General features: G+C 41.4%; 1 protein-coding gene across 1 annotated transcript; it reads right to left on the reverse strand.

The window, feature by feature from the left end:
- Positions 1-300: 300 nt before the first annotated feature.
- Positions 301-24,062, reverse strand: LOC105913248 (signal transducer and activator of transcription 1-alpha/beta-like). The gene is made up of 16 exons (XM_031577828.1): positions 23,978-24,062; positions 22,354-22,483; positions 16,182-16,326; positions 15,650-15,745; positions 15,438-15,527; positions 15,141-15,219; positions 13,453-13,544; positions 12,997-13,148; positions 10,196-10,288; positions 9,570-9,587; positions 6,316-6,408; positions 5,856-5,915; positions 1,761-1,900; positions 1,176-1,364; positions 776-860; positions 301-382 (listed from the first exon to the last, which is right to left on the reverse strand). The coding sequence occupies exons 2-16, from the start codon at positions 22,479-22,481 to the stop codon at positions 301-303; spliced, it is 1,542 nt and encodes a 513-aa protein (XP_031433688.1). The 5' UTR covers positions 22,482-22,483; positions 23,978-24,062.
- Positions 24,063-24,361: the final 299 nt, after the last annotated feature.

Here is a 24,361-nt window from a genome sequence, read left to right on the forward strand (position 1 = left end):
ATAACCAGACACTTGATGTGAGTTGCTATGCGTGTCTGTGTGTGTAATGCAAATAGATGTATGGGCGTGGCGCGCACTACTGATAGGCCCGTTACACTCTCAAATCACACTCTACAAACCATCACTAAACACACGCCACACAAACACCCTTCAACAAGATAAGCACTCCAATACCAGTCCATGCTTCTGGTTGTTAGAATACATATACAGTTATTTGCAGGCAAGTTCCACTGAAAAAGGAAAGGTTGGAATTACACTTGAGAGAGTGAAGGACAAAGCAGGTGTCAAAAGGCATGGAGTTCAACCCACAAGCTCCCCAATTCCTTCTCTTATCCCTGCCTTGCCGAGTGCCTTCAATGACCCCTCGCTGCTCCCTAGTGGACTGGAGTTAACCAGACCTGATTGAGTGCATGCGTGTCTGTGTGTGTATGTGTGTATGGGCGTGCGGCACTACTGATAGCCCGTTACAGAAACATATGTAGACATGACTGGAAAATAAAATTAAATATAAATACAAATTATATTACATACTAAAGGGCCCATATTATCATGATATGGCCCCTGTAAAGTCTCCCCCTGTTATAGTAGGCCTGGTTCACCCCAACCCCTTGTATTTCTTTTTCTTTTTCTTTCTTTTTAAAATTATTTTCTTTCTGTTTACTTATTTCCCCATTTGTATTTTTACCATATTCCATGTTTGTGTGTCTTACTATCATTAAAGACAAAGTTTAAAAAAAAAAAACAGGGCAAAGTGGAGGTAGAGAAGAACACTTACACGATCACTGAGATGAGTAGACGGGGTAGGAAACGACATGAGCTGTTCTGTCCCTCAACATCCATCAGTTTTGCTGATCGTTCCTCTGCAGAATAAAGGACGTTGATCGTTGCAGCTTAAGTAGTGTGTTATTGGGAATCTGTGTGAGTGTGTGATAGTACAGTAGTATAGTGTGCATGTGTCTGTATGGGGGTGTACATGTGTGTGTATCAGTGTGTGCATATTTTATGTGTGCTTCTGGAACTCTGATAAGTACCCTTGTACGTCGCTTTGGACAAAAGCGTCTGCTAAATGACTAAATGTAAATGTAAATGTAAGTAATTCAAATGCAGTGAGAGATAGAGAGCGAGAGAGAGAGAGAGAGAATGTGTGTGTGTGTGTTTCTTTGGAAATCCCCTACCCTCTGGAGGCCGGCTGTAGTAGCGTCCAAGGGCGTTATCGTTGGGAATGTCGGGATACAGGAAGACTAAGGGGTTGTCTGGCAGGTTACTTGCTGCCATAACCTCATAGTGATGCAGGATGTCTGGGAAAGAAATGGCTGCCAGTTCTTTCTTTGTGTAGGGCTCCACAGCATGGACCATAGGACCTTCTGTGCATACAACACACACACACACACACACACACACACACACACACACACACGCACACACACCACACACACACACAACACACAACATACAACACACACAACACACCAACACAACACACACACACACACACACACACCGGCACACACCACACACACACACACACACACACAGACACACACACACACAGTTCAAAGTTCAGTCTCTTTCCGGAGGCTTGCTCACACACAGCATAATCTCCCCCCCCTCTTTCTCTCTCTCTTTCTCTCTCTCTCTCACACACACACATACAATTTCTTTCTCTCTCTCTCTCTCACACACACACACCACCACACACACACACACACACACACACCACACACAATTTCTCTCTCCCACACACACACACACTCCCTCACCGCTGACTGTGTGCTCCACCCAGGTGAAGGTGATGGCTCCGTCTTTTCTGCTCTCGCTGAAGCGCAGCAGGAAGGTCCCCGGACTCTTATCCCTCAGCAGCAACTTCTCACGCTCCTTACTCACAAATCCCATGATGCACCTGGACGAGGGGAAACACACACAGCCACACAGCCACACAGCCACATGCACACACACACACACACAGACACACAAATGCACACACATACACACACACAACATACTCACATACATATATATATAATATATACACATACACACACACACACAGATGCACACACACACACACACACATATACACACACACAAAATAACATTTACCCAGAATTCCTCAGACATCTATGACTAGGGATGGGTATCGTTTGGTTTTTATCCGATACCGGTACATAACCGATACTTTTAAAACGATACCGGTGCCTAAACGGTGCCGGAACCGATACTTTTATAAAAAAATAAAAAAATGTTTACGATTGACGACATTTAAGAAAGGCTTTATTGCCAAAAAATGAACTGTTTTAAAGTTAGATTTATATATATAAATAAATACAAAAACACCTTTTAACTTAAAACTTAAATAATATATGAACTGTTAACAAAAGTTTAGGACTATACTTAAATAAATACAAAACACACAACACACACACTCTGTACACACACTACAGCTTCAATACTTCAGCAATTCTTTTGTTCAATTCAATTTTTTTTCTTCAAATTGAACAATATATTAACTGTTTAAAGTATATTATAAATATAAATACATACAAAATACTTGGCTTCAAACTTTTTAACTTCAAACTATGAACATTATATTAACTGTAAACAACAGTTTTATAGTATACTTAAATAAATATAAATAAATACAAAAACAGCTTCAAACTTCTTTTGGCAAAAATATGAGCATATTTGCCTTTGGAGTCAAAAATGTATTATTTTGTTTGCATTTATTTCATGAAATTTCACCATTTTATGATTTGTTTATACCTATCTTTTCTAGCTTGTTTATAGTTCATCTTGTTACTTGAACACACTGAGTACGAGAAAATGTGTACTGCCCCTTTAAGAGACTACCGTAGGTTAAGTATAGCTGTCATCTCCGTTTATTTTTCAGTCTTCGGTTGCTGAACTGCCGTTGACTCTTTGCCTTCTCTCCACTCTTTTCACGCAATTGTTTTGTTGCATTTGCTGCACGTCGCGATGTTTGAATATTTTGGTGCGAAATACAGCAACACTTTTGACCGTTTACCTTTCGGTATTTTCTCTGTTAAAAGGTTGATGGCTAGTTCTGTTTGTGCTTGCTCTGTGAAATGCTGCATGCTCTTCACTGTCATAAGACTGTTGCTATGAAAACACCAATGAGCGTGAGCGACACAGGACAAAGTTTACATTGGGAGCTGGGGCAGTTTTACATGTGCCCCGCGGAATCTGCCTAGCAACCGTTTTCAATTGGCTCAGGCACCGAAATGAAGCACCGAAATCTGCGTTGCATTTCGGTCCGGGTAGGTACCGGTTGTATTGGAACCGGTTCCATATTGGTACCGGTTCTCGGTACCCAACCCTATCTATGACACAGATCCATATTCATATCTGAAATCTGAATCCTTATATTTCTGCGTTGTGCATGGCTGCATCGGGTACTGGCCCTAATAGGGTACCTTATTGTGTCTATAAAGGAACGCCTGAAGCACCTATGGAAGCTCATGATGATTGTATGGATAAAAGGAACAATTCAGATACTACGAAGTAGACACACACACGAAGTAGAAATACTTCGTTACTGTACTTAAGTCGTTTTTTTGTATATCTGTACTTTACTTTACTACTTATATTTCTGTTTACTTTTACTTTTACTTCGCTACATTTTGCAAAGAAAACGGATACTTTTACTCCGATACATTTCCCCTGAAACCTTCGTTACTCGTTACAAAATCAAATCATCTTTAGAAAAAAAATAATCATGAGAGTGACGAGACCAATGTCGGGGACTGTGGTAGAACACAGACTGCAAGCAGGTTTGGAGAATCAGTGGTCCTAGCGAACGTTAATGCGTTATTGACCGTTACCATGGAAACACCAATGAGCGTGAACCACACAGGCCAAAGTTAACATTGAGCGGTGGGGCACTTTCAGATGTGCCCCACGAAATCTGCCTGGCAACTAGACTGGAATAATGCGAAAACCGCGAGACCTGTACCTCGTGGCTAAGAGAAAAAAACATACAGTCAGATCAAAATCAGACAGATCAATGCCAGTAACGTTACTGCTAGTTAGCTATCGCTAGTTTTCGAGTATTTGGGAAGTGTTTTAATTCAGCCTACAATGAATAATGTTGACTAGTTGTTGAGGGTGCAATTTAGTACATTTTCGTTGGAAGATAAATTAGAAATTAAACGTTTAGGGCCACACAAAAGGATTAAGCCACTCACAAGAAACACGATAGGGCACCAGAGACTGAACGCCCTCTCCATGCTTTCCATTGAAAACCCGTTTGTTCATGGACTGGTGGATTTTAACAGCAAAGTCATCGAGAGGTTTGCTCAAGCAAAGAACCACCGCGCCAACTTCCTATTTAAGTGATCTGCATTGGTGAGTCAAACCTTTTTTTTTTTTTGGAGCTGATGGATGTGTATCAATGCAATCTGCAAGGACATCGTCTTTTTACAAAGTTTTGTTCATTTAGTAGCATGTTTTGTTGCTGTTATTTGTTTAAGTTGTGCCTTTCGCTTCATATTGTATGCCACACGTGTGCCACAAGCTTAATAAATTAGTCAAGTTATTTGAGCTATGTGTCTGTCTTATATTTTTACTTTGTTGCAATCATTTTACTTTAATGCTGTATTATAGGCAACATCTTTGTGTTGCGCTGAGCGCTGAAGCATGTGCAATGTATTTGAAATAGGATTTCTGCTCCCTGCTGGCACTCAAAATGCAGCCCATAACATATCTTACTGGTCTACTGCTTATAGTAATCAGCTACCTCTAGTTTTTTGACAGTGACATGAAGTCATACAAAATTGCCCCACCAGAAATTTCAGGCTAAAATCGCCACTGCTCCAGATCAAGGCAAAATGGACTGCAAAATGCAGTGGAAGGATCTATCCAAAACATTAAGATCAACAACGAAGGGGACACAACAATAATCGAAGCAAAAGCACACAGGTCTCAATCAAAAAATTAGAAACCCCACGACCTCTTCATTAAATGCCACCAGCACAACCTTGTAGACTAGTCATGTTCTTTCACCGCTGGGTAAGATCTGTGTATAATATTTCAAGCTAGCTAATAACCTACAAAGATTATTTATTCTTATTCCTTATTCCATCTCTGGCGAAGTATCTAGCTAGTTAGCTAGGATGGTGTCAATCTACACTACAGTAACATAGCAGTGTGGAGCAAAATAGCTGCTAGTAACGTTATTGTTCAAGGGATGTGTGTGCATGATGCTGAAAGGATTTCACAGTCACTGTACAGATAACTTGCTTGTAAAACTGATGATCCTGATGTAATGCTATGGCTTTGTATCAGATCGCCAGGTTATTGCTCTCAGGTTGTGCCTTATGCATACCTTGGGATACTCAGGAGCCCATTCACAAAATGTCACAAAGATTAAAATTTAAAAAATTCATAATGGCTTTTTGGGACGTTTTGTTTGAAGATGAACAAAACATTTTTCAGTTTCAAGTAATGACTGGGTTGTTACTTTCGGTGCTGCTTTAGTATTGCCTATTGTGTTAAAATTGTGTTCAAATAAGGCCCAGTTTATAAGTATGCTCATTCTAGTCGGAATAAACTTCATAATTCTCAAAATTCTGACCCTTTGCTTTTTTATTAACAGCATTTACTTGTACTTTTACTTTCAATACATAAGTACATTTAATATCAGAAAATTACTTTTGATACTTAAGTACAGTAAAGTTCAGATACTTTAAGACTTTTACTCAAGTAGTATTCTAAAAAGTTACTTTTACTTTTACTTGAGTAATTTTCCAGGAAGGTATCTTTACTTTTACTCAAGTATGGCTTTTGGGTACTTTATACACCACTGAGGACGCCCTTCGGTGCATCTGTATCTGACTTACTTGTCAAACAAAACTTTGACCTTCAACTGGAAGTTCAGCTCTGGGAGTTTCACCAGCAATCTGGGGATAAACAGACAAGCACAGTCTGAGTTACCTGTAAAGCAGATACTGTAAACACATAGATGTGTATAAAACCCGGTTGCCATTGAAGTGTAAGAAGATATGTAACCTGATTTTACAGGGGCTTTACAAAAACAGTGCTGCAGCAACATCACTACCCAATCACAAGATACTTGAACCAGATGGTTCAGAAAAAAAGTATGAAAAAGATTTACCAGCATATGAAGCCATAAAAAATTACCATTAAAGTAAAGGTACCATGTCTCTCTGGTACCATGTGTTACTGGACAATATTGCTACCCAAATCTAATAACCCTCCTAATAGCTAGCTATTAGCAACTGGATGACACTAAATCCACTGTCCTGACCAAGAATCACAGAGACTGAGCGTCTGTCTTACCTGAGTTTGACGGTGAACTGCACCCCTATCTTGAGGATTAGGGGTCTCTGTTGGTGCGTGGGCATGCAAGGCTGCCTCTCCAGCACCAAGGCACTGTAACACAAGACACCCACAGGGTCAGACCTTGTGTGTGTGTGTATGTGTATGTGTGTGTGTTTAAGTGTATGTGTGTGTGGTTGTGTGTGCGTGTGTGTGTGTGTGTGTGTGTGTGTGTGTGCGTGTGTGCGTGCGTGTGTGTGTATGTGTTTGTGTGTGCGTGTGTGTGTTTGTGTGTGTTGTAGGTGGTCTAACCATAGACTACATTACCCAGAGGTCCCTTATCACCTTTCATTCCTTATCTACCTTTCATTGACTCTGTATTGGCCGCAACAAGGTCATAAAACCGGGTGACGCGTTTTGCCCTTTAAGACCGCGGTAAACCTGAAACTCGTTCTCTCTCGCTTTGGTCTTCGCTCCAGTGAAGTCCATTCATCAAATAGAGATACCCTACCTGCAGACGACCCCTCATCAGGACAAAGGACGACACGACGACTCATAGCTCATAGGACTTATAGATATCGATATACTACACTGCAGCCCCGCAGTTTAATTGAATAGGAGAAAGCGACCGGATCCCTCCTCACCATTATTCAAGTCGACGAAAAGAATTCTTCATCCCCTTCGAGACTCACCACGACCTCCACCAGGCCGGACCAGAGTCCAGTTGACGAACTGCTTTAAAGAAGGAAGACCCGGCAATTCCCCGACGCCTGCGTTCCACGCTGCTCCAAGGAAACCCGCAGAAAACATCTTGATCGCCACGCAAGAGCGATCGAAGTAAGGCTGATATCTGGGCAGAATTTAGTTTTACATGTATGTTTTAATCTGTGTGATAAGTTTTGTTATTTGATTTCGTTAAGATCTAAATGCAAACTGTAATTTCACAATCTACCCGGTCTTTGACCGTTGATAATCTTGCTTAGTTCTTTTGCTAGTTAATTAGATAGGTTTGTGCATGCACTATCTCTCTATCTCTTTCTCTCTCTCTCTAACTCCCTTTTGCATCACTACACAAACATATACACGCACACATTGCAATCTCAGTGTTGTTGAAGATCTTAGTATTTGAATTAAGGCCCAGCTCGGATTTGCCCTTAAGGCAAAATCCTTTGTTCTAGGCATTCCATACTCGTGCACCTCCCCCCAACTAAAGTTGCGCCTAAGCAAACTAAAGTTTCCTGTCTCGGACCCGCAGCCGCATCCGGTGACTATCCTAACTCTAGTTGCGGCCTGAGACACTATTGACTTCGCGCACAGAGCATCCCTCACCTGTGCGCTTGCGCATAGCCTTCCTCTCACTTCCCCCATCTCTCCATTGAGGGCGCGACCGCGTTTACTCGCAACTGCGCATACCCACACACGCACCTGCTCACACACGCACGCACCCGCACACACACACACACACACCCACACACACAGACAGAGACGAGGAAGCTAACGCACCCTCCTCTGCCTTGCTGAAACAGAGTACCTCATTTCACAACTCCACTTTGTGCCTTGCTCGATTTTGTTACTCCAGTGTATTGTGATTATACCTGATTTTATATTACTGTTAATCACCGTTTGGTACTTTTAATAAATTGTTTATATTATAGTTAAACAATTGTCTTGCCTGTTATTGTTCCAATATTACACTGAAAGCCATTTTCCGCCAATCAAGTACTTCAAATGCCTTCACTTTTCTAGTTGTTTCATGAAGTGTTATAGACTGTGTAGTGATATTGTAGTACTTTAGTATTGTGATACCATACTTAGACTGTAGCATAGTGATACAACTAGAGCTCTCCATTGTTTAGTAATTTAATTATAAAATATTAAATACTAAATTTAATGATTATTACATTTTATGAGACTGATTTAATTAACTTAATGTAATAACCCCGGTTTCACCTACAGTGTGTGTGTGCAGAGGGCTATTTCACTAAGTAGAATAACTGAAACTAGTGAAACCTCAAAGGGACACTGTGGCTTAACTCTTCCGTTACGTTGGAAATTACTTTACTTCCCACATTTTTTGAGGTCATGTTTTGGTGCTGCCTATCTAACCACCCGGGATACCTCAAACAAACCAATTCCCCAAAGCCCACTAGGGTTCTAAACCAAACCCACTAGGGTTCTAAACCCCCAAAGGCCACTAGGGTTCTAAACCAAACCCACTAGGGTTCTAAACCCCCAAAGGCCACTAGGGTTCTAAACCCCCAAAAGCCCACTAGGGTTCTAAACCAAACCCACTAAGGTTTCTAAACCAAACCCACTAAGGTTCTAAACCAAAGCCCACTATGGTTCTAAACCCCCAAAGGCCACTAGGGTTCTAAACCCTCAAAAGCCCACTAGGGTTCTAAACCCCCAAAGCCAACTAGGGTTCTAAACCAAAGCCCACTAGGGTTCTAAACCATGCCCCAGATGTTCGCACGTATCTGTTATTTTCCTCAGACAGGTGCCTTTGTGAGACATCACCCTGGAGCCAGTGGCCTGAAACTGAATGACTCAACAGGAAAACAATGACTGATGAGATATTCAACCCTAGACTATTGTGGTTGTCACGGTTCTCGATAAAATACACATAATCATGATACATCATTATTTTTTCCACACTCAAAAGTGGTATCTACAAAATTGTGACAAACCAACATATCAAAAAAGTTTGTTCTTGGTGTCATGACCACAACAACTTGCCTTGAAATATTTGTGGAATATGGGCAGTTGTAGGGCTGGATAAGATGTGCTAAAGATTCAACGCAAGGGAGAAGTTCATACAAATTTCACTTCACTACACTTCTAGTGGTAGTCTCATGTGGTGTTGATTCACTTTCTATACTGGGTAGGAAGATTGTTTGCACACTTTTTATACTATAAAATGTATACCACACAAAATGTAGCTTGGAGTTGTCTTGAGGCATATAGCTGAATTTCATGTGTGTATGTGTGTGCGCATGTGAGCCATGGTGCGTTTTTCCAATGCGTTGCCACCCAGAGTGATGGGGTTGTTCTTGTAAATGTGTGTGTGTGGGTGAGTGTTTGAGTGAGTGTGTGTGTGTGTGTTGTGGCATCACGATGGGCCAGCTGGCAGAGGGGTGTGGTGTTCGTGTGGAGGTCTGGCTGCCACACCACAAGATGGCTGCCAGTGGCACTACATCTCCCAGAATGCAGCAGCACCCAACCAGGTGTAGGTGCTTAAGGCACCTGATGGAAGGGGCATTTAAGACAGGTGGTGCCTGTTGTGAAGGAGCGAGCTACGAGAACAGAGAACAGAGAACAGAGAACAGAGAACAGAGAACAGAGAACAGAGAGCAGAGAACAGAGAACAGAGAACAGAGAACAGAGAGCAGAGAGCAGAGAGCAGAGAGCACTTGATGTGCGGGTGAAGCCGTTGTGGAAACGCTTGCTGAAACGCCTGCTAAGCCGCATCCGGAAGGGGGAAGGCTAGCCCCAAGCCGGGAAGGACCTGGACGGAGGAACTTTAAGCTGCAACTACAGTGGGCAGGATGTAAGTGAGGAGCAACTTTATGAAGCCTATGTTTTTGCCTTTGAAGAACTTTTATGTTTGCTTCCTGAAAGACTTTGTGTTTGGTGAATAAACCTGATCCTCGTTTGAAAGCACTTTTGCCGGCTCTGTCCTGTTGATTACGCACTGCCCTACACCTAGCTCAGTGGTAAAGCCTCTCATGATACCACTGTGTGTGTGTGTGTGTGTGTGTGTGTAAACATGTGTTTGTGTGTAAACATGTGTTTGTGTGAGTGTATGTAAACATGTGTTTGTGTGTGTGTGTGTGTGTGTGTGTGTGTTAATAGTGTTTGTGTCTTCACCTGATTATAAGGTTCTTGAGCTGCACCATGGCACGTTCCTCCAATGAGTTGACCCCCTGATCGATGGGGTCGTTTTCGTATGTGTACTTCTGCACCAGCTCCTGCAGCTTCCGCCACCGACGTGAACCTGCAGGGGTCAAAGGGCAACTGTTCTGAACCATGACCTCAGAAACATAATTCATAATCTCGCACCGCCCCCTGGCCCCTATAATGCAATGTTGCTTCAGAGATTCTTTACAGTAAAATTGTCGTTGAATAACTGGCCTTATTTAATTTAAAGTGTTATATTAACAGTTATCAGAATCAGAATCAGAAAGGTTTTTACTGCCAAGTAGGTTTTCACCTACCAGGAATTTTTTGTGGTACGTTGGTGCAAACAATAAACATACACAATAAACAATAAACAATACACATATTAAGTTATTTTTCAAACAGCAGGAGTGTGCAAATAAGAGATCGGGATTAGAGTCCGTGTTGGGGGGCGGGGGTCCCGGGCCTTGTTGATGAGGCCAACCGCAGACGGGAAGAAGCTGCTCAGGTGGCGTGAGGTTTTAGTCCTGATGGACCGCAGCCTTCTGCCGGAGGGGAGTGGCACAAGGAGTTTGTGTCCAGGGTGGGAGGGGTCGGCCATAATCGTCCCTGCACGCCTCAGGGTCCTGGATGCATACAAATTCTGGAGAGATGGCAAATTGCAGCCAATCACCTTCTCCGCAGAACGAATTACACGCTGCAGTCTGCTTTTGTCCTTGGCAGTGGCAGCAGCGTACCAGATGGTGATGGAGGAGTGGGGACTCAATGATGGAGGTGTAAAAGTCCACCATCATTGCCTTTGGCAGGTTGAATTTCTTCAGCTGCCGCAGGAAGTACATCCTCTGATGTGCCTTTTTGGTGAGGGAGATGATGTTTAGCTCCCACTTGAGGTCCTGGGAGATGATGGTGCCCAGGAAGCGGATGGACTCAACACTGTCAACTGGGGAGTCACTCAGGGTGATGTGGTTGGGTGGGGCTGGGTTCTTCCTGAAATCGACAACCATCTCCACTGTTTTCAGCGCGTTGAGCTCCAGGTTGTTCTGTCCACACCAGGTCACCAGATGGTCTATCTCCCACCTGTAAGCACTAGGCAGACTCATCACCACCAGAGATGAGCCCAATGAGGGTGGTGTCGTCCGCGAACTTGAGGAGCTTGACGGACTGGTGACTGGAGGTGCAGCTGTTGGTGTACAGGGAGAAGAGAAGAGGGGAAAGAACGCAGCCTTGAGGGGAACCGGTGCTGATGGTCCGGGGGTCAGAGACATGTTTTCCCAGCCGCACGTGCTGCCTCCGGTCAGACAGGAAGTCTGTGATCCACCTGCAGATGGAGTCAGGCACACTCAGCCGGAGAAGCTTGTCCTGTAGCAGAGCCGGGATGATAGTATTGAAGGCAGAGCTGAAGTCCACAAACATGATCCTGGCATAGGTTCCTGAGGTGTCCAGGTGCTGGAGGATGGAGTGAAGGGCCATGTTTACTGCATCGTCTACAGACCTGTTAGCTCTGTAGGCAAACTGGAGGGGATCCAGTAGAGCATCGGTTCCCAAACTGGGGTACGCGTACCCCCAGGGGGACGCGAAGTGGTTCAGGGGGTACGCGGGGATAAAATTTCCGCGATAACAGAAAACGGACGGAATTCGCAGAATGTACCGTTTGAAACAGAATTGCAACTTTCAGACGGAAACATCATTTTGTGCATCAAAATCGCCCAAATTCCCCTGCATTTTGTCCTGCAAGGCTGTATTTCTTTCTTATAAACACAACAACGATCGCAACGATGAACAAGCATTAATTAGAAAACAAAACCACTGAGAAAATGTCACGTCTGTGCTGAACTCCGCTCCGGCCACGCCCCCCTATTCAACACAGACCTCCGTAGCCTGTCAAATGAATTCGCTCATCTTCCCAATCGCCTGCAAATAAAGTTTTTTTTGTCTTCTGTTCTGTTGATGGCTGGCAAACAACAAGCTTAGAAGGTTTGGGTCACTTGTGGCACATATTATTCACTCATTTTAAGCCATCAATCTACCTCTGGGTGAACAAAATGAGCCGAAATGGATTAAAACGGAATTAAAGTAATAGGTGAAAAGGAAAACTTTTATTTTTTCAACGGGGGGGGGGGGGGGGGGTCTGAAGGGGTACGGGACTGTAAAAAGTTTGGGAACCACTGCAGTAGAGGGTCAGTGATGGCTTTGAGATGCCGCAACACAAGGATTTGAAACAGGCTGGTACGTGGCATTACTTCAGTGAGGAGTTAAATACCCTATGTAATACCTATTAAAATAATTGACTTATTTGGGGTTAATGTTTCAGGTTAGGGTTAGTAATGTGTAACATTATATATACTTACATAGGATTATTTACTTAAAGGAGCGTTACAAATGACAAAACATTGTATGTTACACGTTATGTGTATTATTTTTAGTGTGAAAGTTGTACATTTTCACAAAACTACATAGTGAATAGCAGTGAATAGCCGAGGACGTTGGTGGGCATGAAAGGTGTGTGTACATCTCTTTCACGTCACATACAGAATCATTAAAATAAACAATAAAAATAACTACCTACAAAAGCATACCTTGAAATGTAAAAATAAGTTCAGTAAGGACACTTGATATAAAGTGGACATGTGATTTTTTTGTGCGCCATTAAGGCCATGAATCTCCCATTACTAGATTTAACATGGAACCCTACCACGTCATCTACTATGCAAGGTAGCTTAGTCTCGTATTAATTAAGAGAAAACTGCCACGGATGCTAGAACCATGAAGGGGCAATAGGGAGAGGCGCCCCCTAGTGGCGCTCACCATGACTGCAGCTGGTCGAGGCAGGTGTTGGGGGGGCCGCCGATGCAGGCGACCTGCTGGCGCCTCTTCCACTCGGGCAGCTCCTCCGTGGTCAGACTGAACTGGATGTGATCCGTCATTTTCAGAGCCTCAGCTACCTGATGCACGACCTGCTGCAGGAAGAGAGGGGGAAGTAGGTCAGTGTGACACACATATGCAGACAATCACACACACACACACACACACACACACACACACACACACACACATACACTACAATATGTAACAATGACTGAAAAAGAAACTGTAGTTCAGTGCCACATCACTATAACTCCTGACTCTCTGACATCAGTCTTCTTTTACTGTAAATGTATTTTATGCACCCCAGGTCATACAGACGACTGTATAAGACCCCAAACATACACACACACACATACACACACACACACCAGTAATGTCCAGAGGTGAACCCCATACCTCCCTCTTCATGTTTAGTCTGATGAACATCTCCTTTATCAGCAACTCCTCTCGTTTGTGCTCCTGATCCTTCAGCCCGTTCGGCTCCTGGTCTGGGAGGGCAGGCGCAGAAAAGGTTACAAACAAACAATGAATGTACAAAGAAAGAAAGGAAGGAAGAAAATATCTTCCAAATATCTATTATGTATGCTTGTTTGTAGTGCTTTTTCAATTTATGGTCTCTAAATAATCCTACCATTTCGTGGGCAATTTCTTGTTACTCAAAAACAAATTACTCAAAAACAATTTCTTCCATTTTATGAAAATTTGACAGATACTCACATACATTTGGCAACCTTTGGTCTCTCGTCTTGAAAGAGAATCCAATTGAGACCCAAGTAAAATGCACTTCCAGGGAGGGATTGGTGGGTAATGGTAAGGGGAGGGAGGGTGTGCTCTGTCGCTTTTTAATTTTTTTTATGGTGTTTGATGTTTGTTTACATTTGTGTCCTCTGTCAGTAATTTTTATTCGTGAAATTATTGTTTTTTGAAAAGGAAACATATAATTGTCAATTTCACTGTTAAAGGATATATTTCTCAATGAACATATTTGAAACATTTTATGAAAATTTGGTTCCACTCAAATGCTTTCCATTTAAAGGTGCAGTGTGTGGGATGTAGTGGCGTCTAGTGGTGAGGTTGCTGAATTGCAACCAACTGAATATTCCCTCCCTTTACATTTACATTTACATTTACATTTAGTCATTTAGCAGACGCTTTTGTCCAAAGCGACGTACAAGGGAGAGAACAGTCAAGCTAAGAGCAATAAAAAAGCATGGTGTAACAATAAATACTACTTTACATGAGAATTAGAAAAACAACAACCTAGAAAAGAGGAAAAAGAAGTGCAGGAATGTAACTGCTGAAGTGCAAGTTAAGCGCTAGTCAGGTGCCAGTTAGGAGGGGAGGTGCTCTCTGAAGAGTTGGGTCTTCAAAAGCTTCTTGAAGGTAGAGAGGGACGCCCCTGCTCTGGTAGTACTAGGCAGTTCGTTCCACCAACGTGGAACTACAAATGAAAATAGTCTGGATTGCCGTGCTTGCACGGACGGCAGTGCCAAACGACGCTCACTAGACGAGCGCAGCGTCCTGGGTGTAACATTTGCCCTTACAAGAGCATTTAGGTAGGTGGGAGCAGAACCAGTAAGCACTCTGTAGGCAAGCATAAGTGACTTGAACTTAATGCGAGCAGCTACTGGCAGCCAGTGGAGCTCGATGAGTAGCGGGGTGACGTGTGCCCTTTTCGGTTGGTTGAACACCAGACGCGCCGCCGCGTTCTGGATCATCTGTAGTGGTTTCACCACGCAAGCCGGCAGGCCCGTTAGGAGAACCTTACCTTTACAATGAGAACCTGCATGAGAACCTATCGTGGCCATCAAATGCCACAAAAACGCATGAGCCAGTGTTTTGGTCTGTCTGTTCTGGGCTACTGTAGAAACATTGTGGCACAACATGGCTGACTCCGTGGAAGAGGACCCGCTCCCTATGTAGATATGAAGGGCACATTCTAAGCTAACAGGAACACAATGATTTGTAGTTACTGGTGATTATACACTAATGAAAACATAATTATGAATACTATGTTCCATTTGTGCTGATAGATCCCCCTAAATACTCCACACTGGACCTTTAAAAAAGATTATCTCCATTACCTCGGCTCTGAAGAGTGTTCTTCTTGAAGTCATGCTCATCTTGAAGGTCTTCTAATGATTTTATATTTATTTCTGCATCCTGGCCAAAATCAAAATCTTATTATTACTACTACGATTTGATTTAGTTATTTATACATTATTTATGCTATTTACAACAAGGACTACAATAGAACCTAATAAAACAAAACCAGTTATAATAATAATAATAACAACAACAACAATAATAGTTGTAATAATAATAATAATAATAATAGTAATAATAATAGCAATAATAATAATAATAATAATAATAAATACCTGCACCATCTTCCTTAACTTGCTCACTTTCTTGTCCAGTTCTCTGTGCTTTCCTCCCATGCTGTTGTTCTGTGCTGAGCCTGCATTCTCCTGAGGAAAACAGTCAATTGGAAACACAATTAATGCAAAGACATAAAAATAACATACTGATAATATATTGATATTTGATGCTAAAATAGGCTAACTTTCAGGGTAGTAGAGGGAGCTCATACCTCTGTTTTAATGGCCATGTTGAGGATCTTCTTCTCTTCTTTTAGTGCGTTGCAGATAAGCATAGCCATGTGCACTGGAAACTCCTGGAAGTGCTCCTGTCAAAAGATCCCCAGAGTGCATTGAGTTAGAGTTTGACTGTTCAGGATGTATGCAGTCTTGAACTGTTCAGTGTTTCTGCAGTCAATCAAGTTGAATTGTTCAGTATTTATTCAGTGTTTTGTCAGAGTGCATTGCATTAGAGTGTAATTGATTGTTTTTCTTCCATTGTTGAGTTTGGACCAACCCAAGGCAAACAAGACCAGAAGCTCCAAAGAATACAGGCAGCAAGTCGAAAACACCACAAGTTTAATAAAGAGAGTTAAACAAAATGATAGTGGTGCCACCAAACAAATGACTATGAAACAAATCTTCCAAAAATAATACAGCACTGGCACATACTTCCTTCTACTGTTTACACTTTTGATGCATTATATCAAAACTACAGCATTTAATACAGCATATTAGAGTTGTCTTTCCGCCCCTTGATTGTACCTGCAGATTGCGCTTGATCTTGCGGATGTTGTGCTGCAGGTGAAAGTTATTTTCCAGAGCGAATCGGCTGTACAGGTCGTCTAGCTGGGCCAGCAGGTCATGAAAACGAACTGTTGCCAACGAGTCACTGGTGGCGACAGACTCCCTAAAATGATAAATGGTGGCAAACATCATGATGTGTATGGAAGAAGGGAGCAAGCAGGGAGTCACTAAACGCTTTTATTTGATTGATGTGATTTAATATTAAGTAATTACAGTGCATGAAATGCCCTGTATTGTTATTCCTAGGCTTCTTATTACAGTGCATGAAATGCCCTGTATTGTTATTCCTTCGTTTCTTATTCTTCTTCTACTTCTTATTATTCTTTTTACCGACTTCTGCGCTTAATTCAGCTCGAACCGCTTAACTTAGAAACTCCGTTCAAACTTTGGCGTGTAGGTCTTGTAAAGGACACTTATGCTATGTATTTTTCATTTGTCTAAACGTTATACTTTTTAAGATATTAAAGAAAAACTAATACAAATTTTCCCATTGACTTACATTGGGCCATTATGACATCATAATAGGGTCATTAAACTGGCTTGCACCTGTGCTTCACTGACACCTGCGCCAAGGTTCCAAGGCTCCTCTTCTCTCTGTCCCTCTCCATTCAACTGTATAACTAGGAATATTATTCTTTCCTTCTTCCACTCTTCTTCTTTCCTTCTTCCACTCTTCTTTCCTTCTTCCACTCTCCTTTCCTTTCTTCTTTCCTTCTTCCACTCTTCTTTCCTTCTTCTACTCTTCTTTTCTTTCTTCACTCTTCTTTCCTTCTTCCACTCTTCTATCCTTCTTCCACTCTTCTTTCCTTCTTTTACTCTTCTTTCCTTTCTTCTTTCCTTCTTTCTTTTCTTCTTCCACTCTTCTTTCCTTTCTTCACTCTTCTTTCCTTTCTTCTTTCCTTCTTTCACTCTTCTTTCTTTTCTTCTTTCCTTTCTTCACTCTTCTTTTCTTTATTCTTTCCTTCTTCCACTCTTCTTTTCTTTCTTCTTTCCACTCTTCTTTTCTTTCTTCACTCTTCTTTCCTTCTTCCACTCTTCTTTCCTTTCTTCTTTCACTCTTCTTTCTTTTCTTCTTTCCTTTCTTCACTCTTCTTTTCTTTATTCTTTCCTTCTTCCACTCTTCTTTCCTTCTTCCACTCTTCTTTCCTTTCTTCACTCTTCTTTCCTTTCTTCTTTCCTTCTTCCACTCTTCTTTCCTTCTTCCTCTCTTCTTTCCTTCTTTCCTTTCTTCTTTCCTTTCTTCTTTCCTTTCTTCTTTCCTTCTTTCACTCTTCTTTCTTTTCTTCTTCCTTTCTTAACTTTAGCATTTCATGCACTGGTATTTCCTTCAGGAAATGCATTTTCTAGTTCTTCTTCTTCTTATTATTCTCTTTACCGACTTCTGCGCTTAATTCAGCTTGAACCGCTTAACGTAGAAACTTCGTTCAAACTTTGCTGCATAGGTCTTCTAAACGACACTTATGCTATGTATTTTTCATTTGTCTAAACGTTATACTTTTTAAGATATTAAATAAAAACGAATACAAATTTTCCCATTGACTTACATTGGGCCATTATGACATCATAATAGGGTCATTAAACTGGCTTGCACCTGTGCTTCACTGACACCTGCGCCAAGGTTCCAAGGCTCCTCTTCTCTCTGTCCCTCTCCATTCAACTGTATAACTAGGAATATTATTATTTCCTTCTTCCACTCTTCTTTCCTTCTTCCACTCTCCTTTCCTTTCTTCTTTCCTTCTTCTACTCTTCTTTTCTTTCTTCACTCTTCTTTCCTTCTTCCACTCTTCTTTCCTTTCTTCTTTCTTTTCTTCTTCCACTCTTCTTTCCTTTCTTCACTCTTCTTTCCTTTCTTCTTTCCTTCTTTCACTCTTCTTTCTTTTCTTCTTTCCTTTCTTCACTCTTCTTTCCTTCATTCTTTCCTTCTTCCACTCTTCTTTCCTTCTTCCACTCTCCTTTCCTTTCTTCACTCTTTCTTCCTTTCTTCTTTCCTTCTTTTACTCTTCTTTCCTTTCTTCTTTCACTCTTCTTTCTTTTCTTCTTCCTTTCTTAACTTTTGCATTTCATGCACTGGTATTTCCTTCAGGAAATGCATTTTCTAGTTTAATTATTGTATCTTCAGCCTTTGAATTTGTATAATTTGTATTAAGGCACTAGTGCAGCATTACAAGTATTTGTAGCCAAGTTTTGAAATTTAAACACTACTTTATTATTTCGTGCAACGGACATAATTATGAGCAGTGACAAATATAGTAAAAAAAGAAACCGTGTCTGTCACCCAGCCTTCTGGCATGTTCTGTAAGACCTTGCCTCAGAGAAATATACCACACAAGTATATACAGTATATTCACAAGACCATTTTACTTTCACTTTTCCTGTTTTACTGACACGGACCTTCTTCACTCTCGGAACAAAAATAACCACTCCAGTTATCAGGAGGAGGAGGAAAACTAGAAAGGATAAAATATGAAAAGCCAGCAACACCATAAATGACACAGCCGTACTCTACTCTACCATTCTGTGCCCCGTTTCTTACAAACCCAGTGTTGCCAAATCAGTGTTTGCCTTGTATGAAGGGAACAAACTTTTCAATTTCTGTTTTCTTGTGGGGTCCCCTGGTAGGCCTCTGGGTGCATTAGCAAAAGGGCTATACGAGAGGGGTATAGTTCATTACGAATAGATATATTCCTGAGGGAGACGAATTAGAAGAGCTATCTCCAGTCTCCTAAAGAGATAAGAAAAAAGAAAAAAAAAGAGTCAGAGATACTTTTTACAATGGGTAAAACACAGATAATTATAGTCATAATTTATGTAATTAAAGGACTGATTTCGCATTACTGAGATGCCTTGACCCGGAACCAGTAGGGGACTGATCACCCCAAGGAAATTCCCTGGCCCCAACCTCCTCACAAAACGAGTGAGACGGGGGACCTCTGGTCAGGCTCGAGTTGACTCAGCATTGCGATCTCGAGAACAAACTGTGAGAGTCTGAAAATAGAAACATAACTAACCCTAGTGTGGAGATCAAACAAAGGTAATAGATTAAGAATAAATTAAACAATGGTGTGTCAAAGAAGTGGTGTCCCAAATATTATTATGTATAGAATATACACTGTTTAAACCCAAAAAAGATTTCAAGAGAAATTTAAACCTGTCACACTAACTACATTAACCTAGACTGATGCATTAGACTAACACAGGCTGGGTGGGGCCTGAGTGCTGGCTCAAAAGACTCTGCTGTTCCTCCAGATAAGAAGACCTGTAAACAACATACCCTGGCGTTGTTAAGATTTTTAGCAGAAACAAGGCCACAAAGTTAGCAGGTGTGGTCCACTAAAGTAAAGCTATCTTTAAAAAGCACCTCAGCCACAGACAAACAAATAAATTATATATTTTCTGGGAATGACTAAATTTTGTAGACAAATGTTGCAGAGTTTACTTTATTCTCAGCCCATGTCAGCTGGAGAAAGCAGGCATTTGAACAGATAAAACAACTGTTGGTCAGTTCTGCTGTCTTAGCACATCCATGACACGACAAGCCGTTCATACCAGCTGTAAACTGTAAAAAAGGTTATAGGACATCTGTGTTAATGGAGGAGTGGGGACTTAAGTTGAGACCAGTGGCATACTATTCCACACGGCTAGATCCAGTAGCCCAAGCAATGTCTGAATGTTTACAGTTTTTCTCGATTGTTTACACACATAAACTGGCCCTTTTGACACAATGACCACAACCTGTAACTCATGTGCCAACTCCCTAAACCAATTCTGCTAAACTATAAGCACAATTATCTGCTTTAGACCCAGATTTCAATTGTAAAGCACACTTTCAAAACACTACACACAATCCTCTCCACTTTGCACACTTCATCAATGCCAAAACCTCCTTGTGTTCAGACAGAACACACTGCTATTCAAATGGCAAAACTTCCATTTCCAAGGCTGTTGTGCAATTTGAAAGCAAAGCTTTAGCAATATAAGGGCCACAGGGGAGCTCCTGGTTTGGAGAACAATTGATGGCAACATTGAAGTTAGAGGTGATCAGAGAGGCAGAGGAGTGAGAGTAAGAGGAGGAGGAGGAGGAGGAAGATGACAAAGAGGAAGAGCAAGAAGGAGAGCCATTATCTCTGATCAGATTCGGGCCACTGTGGTCAACCATGTGGTGAACCATGGTTTGACCATGCAGGAGGCTGGCCAGAGGGTTCAACCAAACATAAGCCGCTTCTCAGTTACATCCATTTTCCGGACATCCAGAAGAGAGAATAGGTAAGAAACACTACTTTGACAGGAGAACACTAGTTTGAATGCCTTATCAGGAGCATAGTATTCTTATATTTTACATTGTACTGTATTTGTAAAATGACTGTAAACAAATGCAAAGTGCAACCATTGATGACCAAGACATATTCCTAAACATCAATACAGTGAGCCTAGCCACAGTGGACCATGTTCTAAGGCGGAACACTTTGAGAATGAAGCAGGTGTACAGGGTGCCTTTTGACAGAAACTCCGACAGAGTCAAACAATTACAGTATGCTATGACTATGTGCAAGTAAGTCATATACATTTCCACAACTGATTGCGTCCTATCAGCACTGACACATTACTGTACTGTATTGTAATCCAATCCAATGTTATTTTCAAGTGTTTCCCAACACTGTGTAGGTCTATTTCTGATACAATATTGTCAATATTGTCTTGAGCTAGAACAGGATGCAGCCTAGTTTTTTTGTCCTTTTTTATTTTACATTTTTCTTTCTTTTTTTGTAGACTGTACTGGCCTGTTTCCTATTGTTTGTTCTGTGCAAATCATTTACACATTCCGTTGTGTTTGCTGTGATGTATAGGCTACAACACTTTTGGGAAAAATTAAGAAATATTTTTGTTGTTACTGTATATTTGTGTTTTGTTTTATATTTGAGTAAAAACATTATACAGTTATATTTTACTACAGGGGTAAGCGTACAGTAACACTGAACATGAAAAGGCATAATGCTCCTGATAAGGCCTTCATACTGGTGTTTTCCCATTCATAGTAGTGTTTTCCATTTAGCATATCAGTGTTCAATCGATGCTTAGAAATGTCTACTCATATAGTGGTCTGTGTGTGTCATTTTAAAAACAAAATACCCTTTTGAGGTGACATAACATTGTTTTGAAAGCAAAGTAGCATTTTGCAGGAGATATAAAGGGTTTTGCATTTTGTGTGAGTGGTTTTGGGATTTGTGTTTAGAATTTTGAGAAAATGAGGCATGCTTTCAAAAAATGTGTGTAAGCAATTGAGAAAAACTGTAAAACTCAAAGAAATTTGTGTGAAAGCAATGAGAAATAGTTAACCCATTCACCAGAGAAGACTCTTGCTGTGCAAAGAAGGTGTGAGCATTAGATTAAGTTGACCCATGATTCGCTAAATGTGTGTAAGCAATCGAAAAAACCTGTAATATATACCTTGTATAAATCATGTACTTATGTAAGCAGGAACATGGCTTTTCTGTGTTTCTGCAACTTAGATTATTAGGTGCCACTTACATTTAGTCAACGCTTTTATCCAAAGCAACTTACATATGTGCGACTTACAATGTATACACATTTTACATTTACACTGATGGCACACTGCACATCAGGAGCAATTGGGGGTTCAGTGTCTTGCTCAAGGACGCTTCGACAGGGAATTGAACTAGCAACCTTCTGATTACTAAACGACTTCTCTACCACTGTACCACTGACGCCCCCACTTAGTCTGCATATGTACAAGAGCATCTTTAGACCAGAGGTGATAAGCTTCTTCCGACCTTGTGCAAAACTGCCATCCTTGCAAGACAGGCAGCCTTGGACGTCAGAGATCCACCACGTGGTTATCCCTGCTGAACGCTAAACTTCTGTATATATAACCCTTGTGCAATGTGTTTATCATTGCTTCACTTTCAGCCTTGTGCTGTGAGTGAGCCCGATTGTTGTTGTTTGTCTAATAAATGTACTTATATGCAGCTCCGGAGTCCTGAGGTAACTAGGGTGAATTTTCACCTATCAAGGCGTGTGCACATATGATTGTAAGATGATCGTATCATCCCGCTGAAGATTCTGGAAGCTTGGCCAACAAAGCTGCCCCTTCGTGCCAAACCTGAAGCCTTACCAGTCATGGCTCTCGATCCACTGGCTCAGATACTGTCTGATCTCCATTGGAAAGGTATCATCATAAAGCTGGTCCACCTGCTCCAGGTACCTGGACTCCAGCTGCTGCAGCATACTCCACTGTGCCATGTCTGCACAAGGGGAAAATGTATACATTTAATTCATCAACGTTCAAATGTGTGATTAAATTGCATCTCATTCTTAGGGAATAGCCTAGTCTATATGCTCTATATACACATATAAGTTATACTACGTTTTATACTAATTGTCTGCTGAGTCATTGTACTGTGCTGCCTCAAAGTAAGCTGCGTCACTAGAATCACTGGTCATTGCTAATCATTGGTCAATGTTAATCATTAAGATCACGCCCATGAGCGCACATACACATTTTCTAACACAGCGCAGGTATACTCAATTAAAGCCAACAGCAAATTAACAAAATACACCTCTTTCAACCACAAATAAGAGATACATGACAGCGACTTCACGCAGAGGCTCGGGCTTAGGGGCCCCCTCTCATGGGGGCCTGGGCCCGGGCCCGGTAGGTCCGTTTGGTAATCCTCCTTGGTCCTATGGACATTGTCTTTTCTTATACGTATAATACAGATAATGAATTCATTTTGGAAACAGATTTCAGACTTTGTAAGCTATATCGACAGGGTGCAATGGTGTAACAGGCTATGTAATAGAAACTGCAAACATGAACGTAAGAACGCAAGACAGCATTTAAGATCATAAAGTTACGTTTACTTGCATGAATGGAGAAAGTAGCATGGAACTTAATCTAGTAGCCTACCGCGCAGACTAGCAGACACCAAATTTCGGTGACGTCTTTAATCCAAATCCTCAAATGTATGTGAAATGTGTCATTAGTGTTCGGTTCGCATGGACCAGCTAAGAATGTTATATGTAGAGATATAAGCTTTCCTTTTTGGCATATACAACCAGCTGATAGTAAGTCAAGAGCTCAAACAGATGAACCAATGAAAACACAGGAAATTCTATAGCGCTCTAAACTTTACCCAATCGACGGACAATGCGCTAAATATAGTCCTGCCTCCTTCATCCATCTCGTCGGAGACTGAGGGAGAATCGAAACTAACCATGTATGGTTTCATTTTTCAGCATATGAATCTCATATTCCATGCTACATTACACTTATGTTTGCCCTAACCACTGCCCCCAATTACTGCGTTATATCGGTCTATATGGTTGCAGTATTGACTACGTCCTTTACTCTAATAAGGTGTAGGAGCTACATGGCGTTGTCAAGTTGGTTGGTTGGTTGTTTGGACAACAAATGCATAACACAGGCAACGTTAAATGATTCCATCTTATATCAGCACACTATTTCATATATATTATTATATACATATATATTACATATTTGGTTGGATAGGTGACTGCAAGTAGGCTATATCCTCCTGTATTCTTAGTTTCTGCTCTCTGCAGCCCCACCGTGGTGGAAAGGAGTAAATCACACGGTTCCCGAGAAAGCGAAAGTAAAGAGCTGGTGTTTCGAAAGTTAGCATTGTTAGGTGAAAATTCACTTAAGTTACCTCAGGACTCCTGCGTTGCATGTACGTTTATTTATTAAACAACAACAACAAGCTCGTTGGGCTCACCCGCGTCCCAACAGGTCGGAGAGAACCACGGGCCCTCTCTCAGAGAGAGAGTGAGCCCGGGCTTAAGGTGCCAGACTGCAGCAGACGAGGGAGAAACAATATTAAACACATCGCACAAGGTTTATATAGATAGAAGTTTAGCGTTCTCTGGCGCCATGCATGCATCATCCCATATTTTTTGTCTCTACTGATTCAGCCTCCCTGCGGCCTTTTTAGTCTGTTAGACATTTAAATTTGTCAACAGTGACATTTTTCCTTCAAGAAGACGCAGATGTATAAGTGGGCGTTTTGTTTGTTACAGTTCGCCAGCTAAAGAAGAATATTTCAGATCTGTAATTAATGTCTGACCAATAATTTGTTTTAATTAATTTTTACTCATAAAAT

This window comes from Clupea harengus, chromosome 2, assembly GCF_900700415.2.
Source record: "Clupea harengus chromosome 2, Ch_v2.0.2, whole genome shotgun sequence".
Lineage (NCBI taxonomy): Eukaryota > Metazoa > Chordata > Actinopteri > Clupeiformes > Clupeidae > Clupea > Clupea harengus.

Coding starts and splice junctions, on each gene's coding strand:
- LOC105913248 (XM_031577828.1), bottom strand. CDS start 22,481: ATGGCACAGTGGAGTATGCTGCAGCAGCTGGAGTCCAGGTACCTGGAG. Junction 15,220..15,437: donor AGTTAAGGAAGATGGTGCAG/GTATTTATTATT, acceptor GATTTTGGCCAG/GATGCAGAAATAAATATAAA. Junction 13,545..15,140: donor GAACACTCTTCAGAGCCGAG/GTAATGGAGATA, acceptor CTGCCCTCCCAG/ACCAGGAGCCGAACGGGCTG.